The sequence below is a fragment of the Lynx canadensis genome, chromosome D2, assembly GCF_007474595.2.
Source record: "Lynx canadensis isolate LIC74 chromosome D2, mLynCan4.pri.v2, whole genome shotgun sequence".
Taxonomy (NCBI): Eukaryota; Metazoa; Chordata; class Mammalia; order Carnivora; family Felidae; genus Lynx; species Lynx canadensis.
This window is the reverse complement of record NC_044313.2, coordinates 20294727-20313727: the sequence shown is the minus strand read 5'-3', so window position 1 is coordinate 20313727 and position 19001 is coordinate 20294727. Positions and strand designations below refer to the sequence as shown.

Below are 19001 nucleotides of genomic sequence, written 5' to 3'. Positions count from 1 at the left end.
GAAAGGTCCAGATCTCTGCCCCTTCATTTGTCCATCAATGCTTCCACAAGTTATTAAAAGCTGGCTATATCCACTGGAAATAAGGAAGCCAGGGCCAAAGCAACAAGCATTCAGTGAGACCCTACTAAACACAGGTCCCTGGTGCCAAGCCCTGGAGGACACACTCGGTTGTGGACTGACAGCTAGAATCCTACAAACACACTGGGGATGGAGGAAAAGAATGACAACAGAGGACAGGCTGATGAGATCCAACCCTGGCCCATCTCCACTTAGTACCTGGTGGGCGTCTCCTGATGGGATGATGTAGGCCTGGATCGGCTCTGTCACATACTCCGTGTTCCTCATGGCTTGTCTCAGCTGCCGAAGCAGCTCTGAGGTTACCTTTGGAGCCATTCTGCCGTCTGCAACAACAGGAGAGTTTGTTCCAAAACCAGCTTCCCCGGGGCAACTCAGTGACTAGTTCAAAGGCAGCCCTAGGGATGGGCCTGCCAGCTGCCCCACCTAGCTGCATTTTCAAACTGACCACCCCCCACCACACCAACACCAAAGGTCCCAGGAACTCTACAGTTTACAGTTCTTAAATACCACTTCCCAATAGCCATGTGCGGCATGGAAAGTTGAGCTACTGATACTCATTTCCAAATTGATCAGTTACCTCTTCCACTTCCACGGCTATATTCTAAAGAGATAAACAGATGCACAAAGATACCTGTCTATCTTTGTTGATAGTAAAAAAAAAAAAAAAAAAGTGGAGGAAAATACACAATTGGGTAAATGAACTATAATATATACAACAGGACACTACAAAATCGTTAAAAATTACAGACCAAGAAAAAATTACACTGACCTATATTTAACTGGCAAAGACACCAAAACCACTGGTGGTTGATTAAAAACAAATTACAAAAAAAGATGTACAGATTGTTCTTATCTGGAAATCTATATGTGTATATTCAGAGAGAAGTTTCTAGAAGGCCAGTCACCCAAGTGTTAATTAGTGGCTACCTTTGGAGAGAGGGACTTGGAGTGATTTTTCTTTTCTTTTTCTGATGTTTTACTGCTTAAGTCTGACCACATTAAAAGAAGTACATTTTAGGGGTGCCTGGGTGGCTCAGTCGGTTAAGCGTCCGATTCCTGATCTCAGCTCAGGTCATGATCTCATGGTTTGTGAAATCAGGCTCTGCGCTGACAGCACGGAGCCTGCTTGGAATTCTCTCTCCCTCTCCCTGCTCCTACCCAACTCGTGCTCTCTCTCTCTCTCTCTCAAAATAAATAAATAAACTTAAAATATCATATTACAATATTTTTGTTAGCCAACCACAGATTAGGAGATCAGTCCACTACAAGTTAAAAGTCTAAGTCACGTGATCTAGTGAATACCTACTGTCAACTGGGTGTGCAACCTCAGGGAGAAGGGGAGTGGGGTCTCAGTGTCTGTGTTCACCTCTCTAAAATATGGTGGTTGCAGAGTAGATCCAGGGTTTTCCAAACAAGCCCTGAAAAAGTCCCAGGGGTCCCTAAGAGTCTATCCCAATAAAACTAGAGCTGGAGTCACCAGCTCAAGAAAATACAAAACTGAAACAAATATGAAAATCATTTTAAAAAGAAAATGTTAAATGTAGTCTTACTAGAAATTCTTACACTTCATACTTTTACTAATTTCTAGTAAAGAAATCATCAAAAGAAATACTCAAATCAAAAATGTATTCTTGCCTCCTGATGAGTGCAAGAGACAATCTCTATGTGATAAAGGACATAATGCAAACTTTCAAATCATTTCAGCTGGTTTTTCAAAAAACTTTTCTCAAAAACTACTGACATCAGCGAACGGTTCTGATAACTCATACATAAGATAACTATAGATATATGACTAGATAATGACTATATCATAGTTATAGTCCCATGGGCATATAACAACTTCACAGAAAGTCAATTATAAAACAGGGACCATACATATTTTTCCACACCCCATATACTGGCACAAAACTATACTATTAGAATTCAAGTAGAATAATGAGTTTTTCCAGCTCATTTTTAAAATAGATTTTACTTTTTTAGAACAGTTACAGATTCACAGCAAAACTGAGCAGAAAACACAGAGAGTTCCCATATACCTCTCTTTTCCAACATACACACAGCCTCCCCCACAACCAAGATTCCCCACCAATGGAGCCAGAAAGCATTATGCTAAGTGAATTAAGTCAGTCAGAGAAAGACAACAACCATATGATTTCACTCATATGTGGAATTTAAGAAACAAAACAAACGTACATAGTGGAGAAAAAGAGGAATACCAAGAAACAGACTCTTAACTATAGAGAAAAAACTGATGGTGACCAGAGGGGAGGCCGGGGGAAGGCAGGGTGGGATCATAGGTTAAATAAGTGATGGGGATTAAGGAGGGCACTCATGATGAGCACTGGGTACTGTAAGTAAGTGTTGAATCACTAAACCATACACCTGAAACTAAAATTACACTGTATGGTACCTCACTGGCACTTAAATAAAAACTTGAAAAAAAAAATAAAATAAATTGAATTTAAAAAACAAAAAAAGATCACCCACCAGAGTGGTACATTGGTTACCACTGATAAACCTACACAGACACATTATTATCCCCCTAAGCCCACAGTTCATTTTAGAATTCACTCTTGGTGTGGTACATTCTACAGGTTTTGACAAATGCATGTCACGTATCTAGCATTATAGCATCATACGAAACCGCTTAATAGTTTTCATTGCCCTAAAAATCCTCTCTGCTCGGTCTTTTTATCCCTCTGCCTCACTGCCCCCCAATCCCCAGCAGTGACCAATCTTTTTACTGTCTGCACAGTGTTGCCTTTTCCAGAAATTCAGACGGCTGGAATCACACAACACATAGCCTTTTCAGATTGGCTTCTTTCACTTAGCAATATAGATTTAAGGTTCTTCCACATCTTTTCTTGATAGCTCATTTCTTTTTAGTGATGAATAATATCCCATTGTCTGGATGTACCACAGGTTATGTATACATCCAGCTACCGAAGGTCATCATGGTTGCTTCCAAGTTGTGGCTGTTGTGTATGAAGCTGCCATAAACATCCATGTACAGGTTTTTGCATGGACTTAAGTTTCCAACTCCTTTGGGTAAATACCAAGGAGAATGACCACTGGATCCTAAGGTAAGAATACATTTGGTTTTGTAAGAAACTGCCAAACTTGTCTTCAAAGTGGCTATACCATTTTGCACTCCCACCATTAATGAATGAAAGTTCCTGCTGCTCTACTCCCTCACCAACATTTGGTGTCTCCAGTGTTTCGTATTTTGCCAACCCATTTTTTAAACAAATAAAAAATATTTTACTTAACTATACATGTCCTAACATACAATGTTGGAAGTAATGAAGAGTGACAATGGAGCCATTATACGACCAGTATGGTCAAGGACTGACAGCCTGACTCAGTGTGGCTTGAACTCTGCTAGATCTGTTTAGGTTTGTCTTCCACATTTTTATCTGCTTCTTCTCCATCATCACCAGCATCTGGGGCTACAGAAGTCTCAGTCATTACAGTTACCTCCAATAGACTCCCCTGTGAGGTACCATGTTGATCTTGGGACTCACTGAAGAAGTGCTCCATTCTTAATTTGCCAGGGTAGCATCGACCACTGGCACCAGGGCTCCATCTCAGGAGTCTCCACAGGACAGCAAGTACTTAATGACAGAGTCACTGGAAACAGTCCTATTCACAATTCAAACATTCCCATGTTCCTTGCATTATAGCTGCCTCTGAATACTTTTCAGAGAGGCATCCTTTCCTTCGGTCTAATCTGTTTAACCTGTAATTTCTCTTCTATCTAAGAAGGATCATAATTATCTGATCCAACCTAAGTTTATATGTCAACACCTCCATTGGGTTCAAAATGAAGCCTATTGCAACCTTGTAAGCTTGCCAGCATCTGAAACTTTACTGTGACATCTTTCAGGGGCTTCAAACCATATTTCTGAGCAAGTTGACATTAAAAAGAGTCAAATCAACATGCAGACTTCCTCGGAGCAGTATTTCCACCTTGGCCGCACAACAGAACTACCTGGGGGACTTCTAATTTAATTAGTCTGGAGTACAGCCTGGGCATCTGGAATTTTAAAAAAAGCAAATACATGATAGCAGCCAATGTATTTTCTTTCAAGATCTTCAATTTCCTTATAGGATTTGGCTTCTATCTGGGCACATTCTGACTTAAAGATTTTGATGGCACTGACTGGGAGTTTATAGCACTGACCAGAGTACATATCAACCTTATCAGTCACTGACTTCATCAATAAAGTCAACAGAACTAACGGCAAGCACAAAATCCTCAATTCCAAACTGAAAATCAGCACAGGCAAAATGGAACTGGCCAAGGACATCCTCTGCCTCATGGTCACCATAACCTGCCTCCTCACCACCAGATTCTGACCTTCATCACCATCTCTGCCTCATCCTCACCTTTCCCCTCTTGACCGGCCTCCTCGGAAACATCAGCACCGCAGGCCTTACTCTACTCCACACCCCACACTTCCCTACACAATGCCACCTGCCGTCACCACCTTCCCTGCTCCCTTCTCCTCTTCCTTCACATTTGGTTGGTGTCCTTGGTCAGATGCAGCCACTTCTTTGTCACCCATATCAGACACAAAGAAAGCGCTCCCCAGACCGCAACCCACAGTCAGGACATGGTAAGTGGCAGCGGCAGCCACAGCAAAGGTGAAGAAGATAGTGATAGGCAATGACTAAAGCAATGGGCTGGGGCATTGGAGGCGGCTTCCAGGCACCAAGATGGCTGGAGCAGCTGTGGCCGCAAGCACAACAGGCCCTGAAAGCAATTGAATGGGTGTGCAGCTAGCCGAGGAGGGGACGAAGCTTACAGAATTATAAGACCCAGCCATGGAGGTGGCAGCACTTGAAAACGCGGCCAAGATGGAGATGAGAGTCTCGGCTGGTTACCCTCGCCAGGTGACTTTTATGAGGGTTAGATAGGTTACTATATACAAAGCACTTAGAAACAGTGTCACACACACAGTAAATGTTATGCGTGTGCAATTAATAGAGAGAGATACACATTAACTAACTACGAAGGCAATGTGATAAATAGCGCAACGGGCGTATATATTGCTTCTCCCTAAGAGAGGGACCATGCCATCCTCATTCCCGAATCCATGTATCTAGCCCACCACCTAACACATACATATGCTCACTCAAAGAGGGCTGAGTCAAGGTCACAACTATATGTCATGATCTTTTATCAACCAGACTCAGTATAACCAACAGCAATGAATCTTCAGTGAAAGAAGAAAGCAAGGATCTTAGATGTCATATTACAGCATCTGCTCACTCCACATTCCATTACTTTTAGAAATTTAGAAGCAGCCAAGAGTTAATCAGGGTGTGCAGGGAAGAAAGAAGCCAAGAGCAACAAGCCTAGACCATGATGTAACATTAGCCCATACGCTGCCAGGTATTTTTAAATCATGCTTTAAAGAGAATGACTCACTTAAAGGTCTCTTGTACATGCGGGCCTGCTTTTAGAAATAAGTTTCTAAACCTTCAGCCTTTATCATAAACAAAACTTCACTGCTTAGAACTACATGAAAAGCACACCATATTTACCTCACTGGGTGGCTAGAAGAATTTAACTTGACATCATGTGTTAGAGCACCATGCACAGCATCTAGTACATTATAAAAGCTCAAGGAATATTATTTGAGTCTGGATCTGAAGCACCAGCTGGGTTTCCTACACGCCTTGTTGTAAGAATAGAAGGGGCTGGTTTACTCCGATTTCAGCATCTTAACACATGCAAAGATGCCAGGCTGCTCTTCCAGCATCAACAGCTTTAGAGGCAGTGGTTTCCTTCTCTGTCTCACTGCGGAGTGAGGACTGAGGGCTTTACACACATTAGTGGTTAGTTCTCCCAATAACCCTCCAAGGGAGGTTTCGCTATTCCCATTTTATAAAGGAACAGGAGTTAAATACTTGCCCCAGACAACTGGATCATCAGGCACCAAGACCCAATATCTATCTAATTCCCAAGTTTATGCTCTACTATAACATATTATCTAGGGGATGTAATAGAGGCTCTCTTCGAAGTATTCTAAGACCAATGGAGTCAAACAAGTGGGTTCTAGTTTCCAGCTGGGATCAGCAACCTCAGACAACTGATGTTCCCTGGACCTCTCTTTCTTCATACATAATAAAGAGAAGTTCTCTTTAAACTCTGAATTTGATCATTCGATCACTTTTTCCCTTTACTTACTTATTTCTCATTCCTTCTTCCTTCTTCCTCCCCTCCCAATGTGACCCAAAATGTGTTGGATACATTTATCTATATTTTTAAAGAAAAGGGACCTAACTGCATGCAATTATAGCACTGCTTTTCCAAAGAGAGACCAGTCACGGCTTATGTGCTTCAGGTGATCAATTTTTTTCAGTCAACTAAAAGGAAATGCTGTGGTTCTCCTGGGTGGTCCTCAGAAAAGCGTTAGCTTTCAAGGGATAGAAACGCACTTAAATACCACTTTTCAGAATTCAGGATTCTGGCAACCCAACAATATAATCAGCCAGTTCTGGGAAGACAGTATGGTTCCAGAAATTTCTCCCAAAAAGATTTTCCTGAATGTACATTCAATGTATACAGTAGAGTACTATACTATAAACTTTTCTCATCTCATAATCTTAAGACAAAAATTGGAGGCCACTCTCTAAGGTAGTCAATAAAAGTTTACAATAGAGAGTAGAAAAACCAGAAGAGGCCATTTCCAAAAAATAACCTATCTCCTCTTCCACCACCACCCAATCCCCAGAAACAGGAAATACAAAAACTAAAATTCTCTAATGTGTTACCTAAAAAAGTGGTAAATATAGACAGAAATAGTAACCAACTATCCAGAAGCCAAAAGACAAAATGGTTTTTAATTTCCACATATATATCTACCCAATTAGTCCCAACCATGAGCAATTATTAATCCTTTACCCCCTCTTCTCTCCCACTTGGAGTTAGAGTATGGGGACCTAAAATTCTTTTGAGGGGTGCCTGGGTGGCTCAGTCGGTTGGGCGTCCGACTTCGGCTCAGGTCATGATCTCAGTTTGTGAGTTCGAACCCCGCGTCAGGCTCTGTGCTGACAGCTCAGAGCCTGGAGCCTGCTTCGGATTCTGTGTCTCCTTCTCTCTCTGCCCCTCCCCAACTTGTGCTCTATGTCTGTCAAAAAATAAATAAATGTAAAAAAAAAAAAATTTTTAATTCTTTTGAGATGTTCCATCTAATTAATAGGCAAAATTATTACCTGTTTCCGTGCCTGGGTCACCAGAGTATGCCACCTCGTTAGGCTCAATTATTCTTAAATTTTTCAGCTGAAAATCCTGGTGATTCGCCCTTAAGAAGAGAAAGAACAGGATATTGCAGACTTTGACCATAGGAAATGTGGCAAGGCTTATTTAGAGAGGATATCTACTTGACTTAGCAATTTTCCTTCATGAGTCAGAAGGACTCTCACCCCGATATCAAAATGAAATTAAGTAAAAGTTTCAGATAAAACCTGCAGCTGAAACAGCACCATAGCAGGCAAACCTTCTCAGATCTAACCTCTTAATTCATGAATTCTCTTCAGTTATGTCTAATCTCCTAACTAGTCTAAAAAGATTTTTTTGGCAACAACTATATTTTTCACATGTACAAATTCTATTTGGTTTGTTTGGGGGTTTTTTGTTTGTTTGTTTGTTTTTAGAGAGAGAGGGCAGGAGAGAACAGAAGGAGAGAAAGAGAATCTTAAGCAGGCTCCACACTCACCATGGAGCCCAATCCCATGACCCTGGGATCATGACCTGAGCCAAAATCAAGAGTCAGACACTCAATGACTGAGCCACCCAGGCACTCCTGGGTTTTGTTTTGTTTTGTTTTTTAATTTGCCTGCTCTTTCTTCATGGTGTGCCATTCTTTCACTATGGTTTCTATTCCTTCTCTTAACTTCAATTATTTGGGGCCCTTATTTTAGAATTCATTTCAGACTTAGAAGGTCTTAGAACCAACTAATCTTTGACAAAGCAGGAAAGAATATCCAATGGAAAAAATACAGTCTCTTCAGCAAATAGTGTTGGGAAAACTGGACAGCGACATGCAAAAGAATGAACCTGGACCCCTTTCTTACACCACACACAAAAATAAACTCAAAACGGATGAAAGACCTAAACGTAAGACAGGAAACCATCAAAATCCTAGAGGAGAAAGCAGGCAAAAAACCTCTTTGACCTCAGTTGCAGCAACTTCTTACTCAACACATCTCTGGAGGCAATGGAAACAAAAGCAAAAATGAACTACTGGGACCTCATCAAGATAAAAAGCTTCTGCACAGCCAAGGAAACAATCAGCAAAACTAAAAAGCAACCAACGGAATGGAAGAAGATATTTGCAAATGACATGTCAGACAAAGGGTTAGTATCCAAAATCTGTAAAGAACTTCTCAAACTCAACACCCAAAAAACAAATCATCCAGTGAAGAAATGGGCAAAAGACATGAACAGACACTTCTCCAAAGAAGACATCCAGATGGCCAACCGACACATGAAAAACTGCTCAACATTACTAATAATCAGGGAATTACAAATCAAACCCACAATGAGATACCACCTTACACCTGTCAGAATGGCTAACATTAACAACTCGGGCAGCAACTCAGATGTTGGCGAGGATGCAGAGAAAGAGGATCTCTTTCACACTGCTGGTGGGAATGCAAACTGGTGCAGCCACTCTGGAAAACAGTATGGAGGTTTCTCAAAAAGTTAAAAATAGAACTACCCTACGACCCAGCAACTGCACTACTAGGTATTTACCCAAAGGACACAGGAGTGCTGTTTCAAAGGGGCACATGCATACCAATGTTTATAGCAGCACTATCGACAATAGCCAAAGTATGGAAAGAGCCCAAATGTCCATCGATGGATGAATGGATAAAGAAGATGTGGTATATATACACAATGGAGTATTACTAGGCAATCAAAAAGAATGAAATCTTGCCATTTGCAACAACATGGATGGAACTAGAGTGTATTATGCTAAGCGAAATTGGTCAGTCAGAGAAAGACAAATAACATATGACTTCTCATGTGTGAAATTTAAGATACAAACAGACGAACATCAAGGAAGGGAAGCAAAAATAATATTAAAAACAGGGAGGGAGATAAACTATAAGAGACTAATAGAACAAACTGAGGATTGCTGGAGGCATCTTGGGTGGGGGGATGAGTTAAATGGGCAAGGGGCATTAAGGAGGACACTTGCTGGGATGAGCACTGGGTGTTATATGTAAGTGATGAATCACTAAATTCTATATAATGATTCTGAAACCATTATTACGCTACATGTTAACTAACTTGGAGGTAAATTTTAAAAAATTAAAAATTAAATTAAAAAAAGAAGGTCTTGGGGCGCCTGGGTGGCGCAGTCGGTTAAGCGTCCGACTTCAGCCAGGTCACGATCTCGCGGTCCGTGAGTTCGAGCCCCGCGTCGGGCTCTGGGCTGATGGCTCGGAGCCTGGAGCCTGTTTCCGATTCTGTGTCTCCCTCTCTCTCTGCCCCTCCCCCGTTCATGCTCTGTCTCTCTCTGTCCCAAAAAATAAATAAACGTTGAAAAAAAAAAATTTAAAAATAAAATAAATAAAAAAAAAATAAAAAAAGAAGGTCTTGGGATAGTAAACTTCAAGTTTGCTGGGCCTGCTGGCTCCTTCTTAGTAAGTTATTCCTTGTGTGTTTTGTAATCTTTTATTAGGAGCTTATCTTCAATAGAAACTATTTTATCTGTGAAATGTCCTGGTTGTACCAGCACCACTGTCACTGTTGTTTGCTTATGAGATTAATCTCCACTTTAATTTCTTAGCTGGGAGATTTACACACAAATCTCCTATCCCCATCTAGGGATAGTCTGATGCCCTGGACCCCAGGTAAGAAGGCCTATAGAGTCTGATAACCTCCCCCGGCTCGGCTTACCAGCTACCATTCAAGCTTTAAGTTCCCCTAAATTTCTGGCACCTGACAATTTCTCTTTCTTTCAAGACTTTTCTATAATTGAGGCCCTACTCTAGACACAACAATGAACAAAACAGCCAACATCTCTGACCTCAGGAGGTTTACGTGGGTAGGGGGATAGGGGCTCGAGGATGCAGAACGAAGAGGATCCAGGCGAGGCATTAGACACAAAACAAGAACACAGTCTGTCAGGGAGTTCTGTGAAGAAAAGTAAAGCGGGGCAAGGGGAAGAGTGTCAGAGAGGGAAAGGGAAAGGTGATATTATATGGGGTTGCTAGGCAAGGTCTCTCTGCTAACAGATGACATTTTAGCAGTCCTAAAAAAAAAAGTGACAGATCAAGCCATGTGAAAGTCTGAGAACATTCTAGAGAAGGGGACTAGTAAGTGCAAAGTCCCTAAGGCAGGAGTATGCCTGGTATACATCGGAGAAAGCAAGGAGGCCAGTGTGGTGTGACCGTGTGTGCTGGCAGGTGGGGAGGTAAGTGGTTAGGAGACAAGAACAGAGGCAACAAGGAGCCTGCTGTAGGTCATACAAAGGGTTTGGATTTTATTCAGTTTTAAACTTAAAGGTAATTTTGTCATAAATTTACATTTTTATGTATTAGTAGAGGGACAGGAGCCCACATTAGCTCAATTCACCACATAGCCAGAACGAGAAGACCAGGCATTTTCACCAATCTTTCCAGGCCTACTCTCTGATGGCTGCTACTTTAATCTTGTTGGACAGAATGAGATGTTCTTTATTGAGGATCATATATTCTTTCATTAGAAAGTAAGACGTCAATATTTCTTATAAATCTAAGTGCAAATATCCTCAGCAAAATACTAGCAAAACTGAATACATTAACATATAAAAAAGATCATATACCATCACCAAGTGGGATTTATCCCATAAATGCAAGATGGGTTCAACATACAAAAATTAATGTCATACACAGTATCAATAGAATAAAGAATAAAAACTGCATGATCACATCAGAAGACACAGAAAAAGCATTTTGACAAAATCTAACACCTCTTCATGATAAAAGTACTCAGTAAACTAGAAGAGAAATTCTTCAACCTGATCAAGAATATTACAAAAATCCACAGCTAACATCATCTTTCTTTTTTTTTTTTTTTAATTTTTTAATGTTTACTTATTTTGGGGAAAGAAAGAGACAGAGACAGAGATAGAGTACTAGTAGGGGAGGGGTGGAGAGAGAGGGAGACACACAATCTGAAGCAGGCTCCAGGCCCTGAGCAAGTGTTCAGCACAGAGCCTAACACAGGGCTTGAACCCATGAACCGCGAGATCATGACCTGAGCCAAAGTTGGACACTTAATCGACTGAGCCACCCAGGCGCCCCAACAGCTAACATCATCTTTTTTTTTTTTATATATGAAATTTATTGACAAATTGGTTTCCATATAACACCCAGTGCTTATCCCAAAAGGTGCCCTCCTCAATACCCATCACCCACCCTCTCCTCCCTCCCACCCCCCATCAACCCTCAGTTTGTTCTCAGTCATCTTTAATGTTAAAAGGTTGAACACTTTCTATCTAAGATAAAGAACAGGACAAAGATGTCCAATCTTGCTACTTTAGTCAACACTATACTGGAGGTTCTATCCGGGGCAATTAGGCAAAAAAGTGAAATAGAAAGCATCAAGATTAGAAAAGAAGTAAAATTATCTCTACTTGCAAATAGCAGTATCTTCAATATAGAAAATCTTGAAGAACCTACACAAAAGAATTAGAACAAAGAAGACTGCAATCAAGACTGCAGGATACCAAATCAATATACAGTAATTAATTGTGTTTCTATATACTTGCAATGAACAATCCAAAAATAAAACTAAGAAAAGTTCATTTACAACAGCATCAAAAGAATGACTACCTAGGAATATATTTAACAAAACAGATGCAAAGCTTATACTCTGAAAACTACAAAACATTGTGAAAGAAATTAAAATAGACCTAAATAAATGGAAAGACATTCTATGTTCACGGATTGGAAGACTCAGTATTGTTAAAATTGCAATGCTCCCCCAAAATAATCTAGAGGTAAATCCCTATCAAATTTCAGCTAGCTTGTATGTGCAGAAATTGACAAGCAAATCCTAAAATTCATACGGAAATGCATGGAATCCAGAATAGCCACATCAATCTTGAAAAAGAACAACACTGGAGGATTCATCCTTCCTGATTTCAAAACTAATAAAACTACAGTAATCAAGACAGTGTGGTATTGGCATAAGGTATTGGCATATAGATCAATGAGACAGAATTAGTTCAGAAATAAACTCTCACACTTATTGCCAGTTTTTGACAACAGTGCCAAAACTATTCAATGGAGGGGAAAAAAAAAAAAAGTGTCTTCAACAAATAATGCTAGGACAACGGGGAATCCACATGCAAAAGAACGAAACTGAACCCCTACCCTCACACCAAAAATGAAAATTAACTTAAAATGGATCACAGACATAAATGTTTTCTTGGAAGAATACACAGGCACAAATCTGCCTGACCTTGGATTAGGCAATGATTTCTTAGATACGACATCAAAAGTATAAGCAACCGAAGGAAACAGATACACTGGGCTTTATTAAAGACTTTTTTACTTCAGAGGATACCATCAAGAAAGTGAAAAGACAGGGCACCTGGCTGGCTCAGTGGGTACAGCATGAGACTCTTGACCTCAGGGTCATGAGTTGAACCCCACATTGGGTATGAAGGCTACTTAAAATAAAATGGTTAAAAAGAGAGAGAGAGAGAGAAAGTGAAAAGACAACTGACAAAATGAGAGAAAATATTTGCAACTCATATCTGATAAGAGGCTAACATCCAGAGTATTGCGAGACACCTGGGTGCCTCAGTCGGTTGAACACCCAACTCTTGATTTCTGCTCAGGGCGTGGGATAGAGCCCCGTGTCAGGCTCCACACCGAGTGTGGAGCCTATTTAAGAGTTTCTTTCGCCCTCTCCCTCTGCCCCTCTCCCCTACTCACACTCTCTCTAAAATATAATAGTAATAATAAATTAAAATAAAATAAATTTTAAAAAAGAACTATTGCAACTCAACAATAAAAAGGCCACCCCAGGGGCGCCTGGGTGGCTCGGTCAGTTAAGCAGCCAACATCGGCTCGGGTCATGATCTCACAGTTTGTGAGTTTGAGCCCCACATCGGGCTCTGTGCTGAGTGGGGCTCTGTGCTGACAGTTCAAACCCTGAAGCCTGCTTTGGATTCTGTGTCTGCCTCTCTCTCTGACCCTCCCCTGCTTGCTCTCTCTCTCTCTCTCTCAAAAATAAATAAACATTTAAAAAAATTAAGACAGAAAAAGACAACCCAATTTTTTTTTTTTTTTTTGAGAGAGAGAGAAAGAGAACATACATGAGAGGAGCAGAGGGAGAGAATCCCAAGCAAGCTTCACATCCATCGCAGAGCCCAGTGTGGGGCTCGATCCCACAACAGTGAGATCACAACCTGAGCCGAAATCAAGAGTTGGATGCTGACCCAATTGAGCCACCCAGGCGCCCCATGACAACCCAATTTTAAAATGGTCAAGGGCATCTGAATAGACATTTTCGAACACACATTTTTCCTAAGAAGATATTCAAAGAGTGAATGAGCACATGAAAAGATTCTCAGTATCTTTATCCGTTAGAGAAATGCCAATCAAAATCACAATGAGATATAAGTTCACATCCACTAGGAAGGTTATAATCAAAAAGAACAGAAATAACAAGTGTAGGAAAGGATGTGAAAAAATTGGAACCCTCAGACATTGCTGGTGGGAATATAAAATGGTGTAGTGACTTTGGAAAACAGTCCAGCATTCCTCAAAAGGTGAAATATAGAATTATCCTATAGCGGGGCACCTGGTGGCTCAGTCAGTTGAGGGTCTAACCCCTGATCTCAGCTCAGGTCATGATCTCATGGTTCCTGGGCTAGAGCCCCCACATAGGGCTCTGCACTGACAGCTCGGAACCTGCTGGGATCCCCTCTCCCTCTCTCTCTCCTCTCCCCCACTCACATACACATGTGCTCTCTCAACACTCTCTCTCAAAATTAATAAATAAACATTTAGTAAATAATAATAATTATTATTATCCTATGACCCAGCAATTCCACTCCTAGGTATGAAAAATTAAAAACACAAGCCCACATAAAAACTTGTATATGAATCTTCATAGCGGCATGTTCATAATAGCCACAAAGTAGAAACAACCAAAATGTCCATCAACTGATGAAAGGATAAATACCTGGTCTATCCATACAATGGAATATTACTTGGCAATACAAAGGAATCAAGTACTGATGACTTGGTACAGCATAGTAAACTCTGAAAACATTTTATGCTAAGTGAAAAAAGCTGGTCACAGAAGACCGTATGTTGTACGTCCAGAACAGGCAAATCCATAGAGACAGAAAGTAGATTGGCAACCGCCTACCAGTGGGGTGAAGTTGGAGAAAATGACGAGCACCTACCAATGTGCACAGGGTTTCCTCTGGCAAGGGGTAAGGATGTTCTAACACTGGGTGTAGTGTTGGTTGTACAACTCTAGGATTATTCGAAAAATCACTGAAATGTATGTTTTATTTTATTTTTTTAGTGTTTTATTTTATCTTTGAGAGAGACAGAGCGAGCGGCGGGGAGGGACAGAGAAAGAGGGAGACACAGAATCTGAAGCAGGCTCTGTGCTGTCGCAGAGAGCCCGACGCGGGGCTCGAACTCACGAACCGCAAGATTGTGACCTGAGTCGAAGTCGGACGCTTAACGAACTGAGCCACCCAGGTGCCCCAAAATGTATGTCTTAAATAGGTGAATAATGTGGTACATGAATTATATCTCAATAAAGCTGCTACAGTATTTTACAAGGTAAGAAACCTCTTTTTCTTGGACAGAGATCTATGTCACAGTCTCACCTGATTCCCCTTGACTTCATATACCCGTTTAGCAGATGGTGAGCCAAGGAAGTCAGTTTCTCTATACATTCAAAGTTAACTAATCAGGGCACAGGACAAGAGGGCTGGAGGGAAGTTATTCAGAAGTAGCTCTATTCTTTCACTTTTTACAAGAGAAGGCACAAAGATAACTTGCCACAGGCCATACACTCAGTAGCTGTGAAGCCAAGACAAGAAGTAGGGTCTGACGGGCGAAGCTCACAGATTTTCAATTCAAGCTCGCTCTCTGAGCATCACTACCTCCACCTTCCTGGCAGGATCAAAGGGGCCACAAAGCAGCTAAACATTACAGTTGTTCTGTTCCTGTCACACCCTGGTGTCTGCAGGATCCAAGACCCAGCCACCCTTCACTTACCTGGACAGATACATTCTCAGGCTCTCAGTTGAAGCAGGGCTACCCTTAAATGTTAGAGGTACAATGCACTTCAGGGACCATCCAACTCAGCTCCCTCCTCTAGACAAAGGAACTGAGAAACAGAGACCAAATGACTTGCTCAAAGCCTCACAGCTAGCTGGGTGACAGAGCTAGTCTAGAACTACAGTCCAGGCCTCCCAACTTCCAGCACAGAGCTTCCTCAACCCATACGTTCTCAACATCGTGATGTGCCAAGAGGTGGGTAAGTGGAAAAATCGTGCAGAGAACTTCCCCGTTCAATCTTCGCATACGATGGGAGGGGCACATCTTTCTCCCATTTTATAAAGAAATGCCGGCAGGGTTGTGCTTACTCTCCCCCTTACCCGGGTCGGTGATGAGAATCACGCACAATTATCATTCAGGATGGGACAAAACAAGGATCAAGATCCTGAATCACAAAATGGGGCACCTATGTGGCTCAGTCAATTAAGCATCCAGCTCTTGGTTACGGTTCAGGTCATGATGTCACGGTTCCTGGGTTCAAGCCCCGTGTCAGGCTCTGTGCTAATGGTGCGGGGCCTGTTTGGAGAATCTCTCCCTCTCTCTCTGCCCCGCCTCCGTGCCCTCGCCCTCTCTCTCTCTCTCTCTCTCTCTCTCAAAATAAATAAAATAAACTTAAAAAAAAAAAAGATGCTCAATCGCGTCTAATAAGGTAAGGGTAGACTGAAATAAGTTTTAAGATGCAGAAGTGGGAAATGTGGTCTTTTCCTACCCCAAATCCATCCCTCCCTCCTTTCTTTGGTCAAAGCACAATGGTTTCCATCTAAGACAGTCTCATGTCCATTTTCCGTCCACAGAGTTGGTATGAATCTCATCCCCTCACCCACCAACTTCTGGGACCCACACCTGGGCAATCTATCCCTGTGATCACAACGACTAGTTCAGGGATAAACATTAGGTCAAGTCAGCCTACTGGAAATCAGATCTGGGATTTGTGCTCCAGCCATTAGGAAAGAAGTCTCTATTTCTGCTGGGGCTGCCAGCTTAGAACCATCATACCTCCCATAAGGACAAAGTCTGCCTGAGAACAAAGCCAACACTTAAGAAAACAGAGCCAAGATGGGAATGCAAGCTGGTGCAGCCACTCTGGAAAACAGTATGGAGGTTCCTCAAAAAACTAAAAATAGAACTACCCTACGACCCAGCAATTGCACTACTAGGCATTTATCCACAGGATACAGGTGTGCTGTTTCGAAGGGACACACGCACCCCCATGTTTATAGCAGCGCTATCAACGATAGCCAAAGTATGGAAAGAGCCCGAATGTCCATCGATGGATGAATGGATAAAGAAGATGTGGTATATACATACAATGGAGTATTACTCGGTAATCAAAAAGAATGAAATCTTGCCATTTGCAATTACATGGATGGAACTGGAGGGTATTATGCTAAGTGAAATTAGTCAGAGAAAGACAAAACTCATATGCCTTCACTCATATGAGGACTTTAAGAGAAAAAAACAGATGAACATAAGGGAAGGGGAATAAAAATAATATAAAAACAGGGAGGCAGACAAAACAGAAGAGACTCATAAATATGGAGAACAGGGTTACTGGAGGGGCTGTGGGAGGGGGGATGGGCTAAATGGGTAAGAGGCACTAAGGAATCTACTCCTGAAATCATTGTTGCACTATATGCTAACTAATTTGGATGTAAATTTTAAAAAATAAAAAAGAAAACTACGAAAAAAAAAAAGAAAACAGAGCCAAGAGATACAAAAAAAAAGAGGCCAAGTCTCATGCCAGTGTTGGTCTCCTGGACTGAGCTGCACTAGAAGTCAGCTCAACCCCTTTTTTACCTAAATCAATTTTACCTGAAATGCAAGAAGTTCTCATTTTTACACTGAATAGCACTCAAATTCTGCCACTAGGGGAGGGGCCTGGGGCAAATGTCCCTTCTCAGTCTCTCAGTTGCCTTCTGCGTGTGGAGGCTTTGCCAACTGATGCCAAAAGACCCTTCCGCCCCTAAAATGTTGTGATTCTATAATCTAATCTTGGTCCTCAAAGCTACTTATGGGTCTAGGACCTAACTCACATTAACCTAACCCCATTTCCAGCACTTAACATACTGGCAACTCCTTCCACACCAGGTTTGCCACAAGGCCCCACATCCTTCCACAAGCCAGGTCTGCTTTTCTACTCATCCCAAGCATGCCATAGAAAGCCCAAGGCCAGGTCAAGGTCAGCTCTGGATCTGTCCACTCACAATCACAAGTACAAGCCATGGTCCGCGTTCAGCAAGTGGGACCGGCCGTGCTGCCAGGTATATTTAGTCAAGTCTCAACTGGTTCGAGGATGGCTGATCCCGTGTGCATGGCAGGGAATTTGGCTTCCGGCCTTTGTGATCTCTGAACGTTTCTCAGTCTCCCACTTTGTTAGCTGCTGTAGTAAGTATACCCTGGTTGTGGGGGGAGTATAAACTGAAATGTGTTTGAGACCAGGAGATTATCCTTCTCACCTCCCTGTGCCCAGGGAGAGCCCAGGGCAGGTTACTGGTGGGATCTTTCTAGAGATTATGCCGAAGTATTCCCTTACACAGTCTCTGAAACCAATTGGGTGGGGATGGGCCTGCGGCTCCCCATCTTCGTGGCGGCTGCGATCAGTAAGTCGAATTGCCGGTATCAGTATTGTCAGGGTTGTAATTTGAGAATTATATTCCCCGGGAAGAGGGCGAGAGCAGGGGCTCTTCCACTTCCCAGGACACCTGGAGGCGCCTGGAGGGGCCAACTTCCTGCAACAGCCTAGGCCTTCCCGCTGGGCCAGGGGGAGAGGTGGGACACGGCCACCGCCCCTCCGACCCAGCGATGCCGCTCCGCGGACACGCTCATCCGGGAACCGGGACCAGGCTGCCCGAGGGTGCCCGCAGCCCTCCTGAAACGAAACGGAACTTGCCCGGTTGCATGGCTCCCTCCCCCTGCTCCCGCTTGGGGGTCTCCCGAAAGCCAGGGCCCTCGCCGGACTGTGATGGGCCGCCTGCCGCTTCTCACCCTCTAGTTCCAGCCCTCCGGGGTGCCACATGCGCGCCCGGCGCCCGGAATCACGCGCTGCCCAGACGCCGGCTCCCCGGCAGAGTCCCTCACCTTACTCGCGGTGCCTTTCTGGAGGCTGCCATTCGGCGGTGACGTGCCCCGGCCCACGTCAGGGGAGCGCAGACCAGCTGATCACCCTGGGAAGAGCAGGAAGGAGCGAGGCAGGCGCGCAGACTGCAAGCGCGCGAGCCGAGGGGCCACGCCCCCTTCTGTGGCGTGCGCTCGCGCCGCGGCCCCGCCCGCCCGAGGGCCCCGCCCACAAGCCCGCAGCTCCAAGGCTTGCTGTCAGGGAGGCGGGAAGCAGGAAGTGTGTCCGGGTTTCCACCCCAGCAGGCCTTGCCTCTTCCCCTGCGGCGGGTTAAGGGGTGGAGGCCGTGCCAGGGAGCATCATTTCTGTTGGTTTTTCTCGCCTTTTCCCAAAGAGGAAAAAAAAAGGGGGTTTGCAGGCTAAAGGGGCTGGGGCGCGAAGAGCTACCCTCCAGGGATGTTCCTGCCCTTAGGAGGGCAGAGAGGAGGGGAAACGAGGTCAGTTACGATAGTACCGCTGCGGGGTTTCGCTGAGACTTTAGAGA

The 19001-nt window shown here is 43.1% G+C and overlaps 1 protein-coding gene across 2 annotated transcripts in view; it reads right to left on the bottom strand.

Moving 5' to 3' along the window:
* XPNPEP1 (X-prolyl aminopeptidase 1) overlaps positions 1–18584 on the bottom strand; it is a 58872-nt gene extending 40288 nt beyond the window's left edge. Inside the window, exons 1-3 of one of the 2 annotated variants that reach the window (XM_030334726.1) lie at positions 18481–18584; positions 7303–7391; positions 277–401 (exon numbers count right to left, since the gene is read on the bottom strand). In XM_030334726.1, the coding sequence (XP_030190586.1) occupies positions 277–401; positions 7303–7391; positions 18481–18512 (246 nt within the window). In that variant the 5' untranslated portion in view covers positions 18513–18584. The remainder of the gene's footprint in view (positions 1–276; positions 402–7302; positions 7392–18480) is intronic. The other variant, XM_030334727.2, reaches the window with a different exon arrangement.
* Positions 18585–19001: the final 417 nt, after the last annotated feature.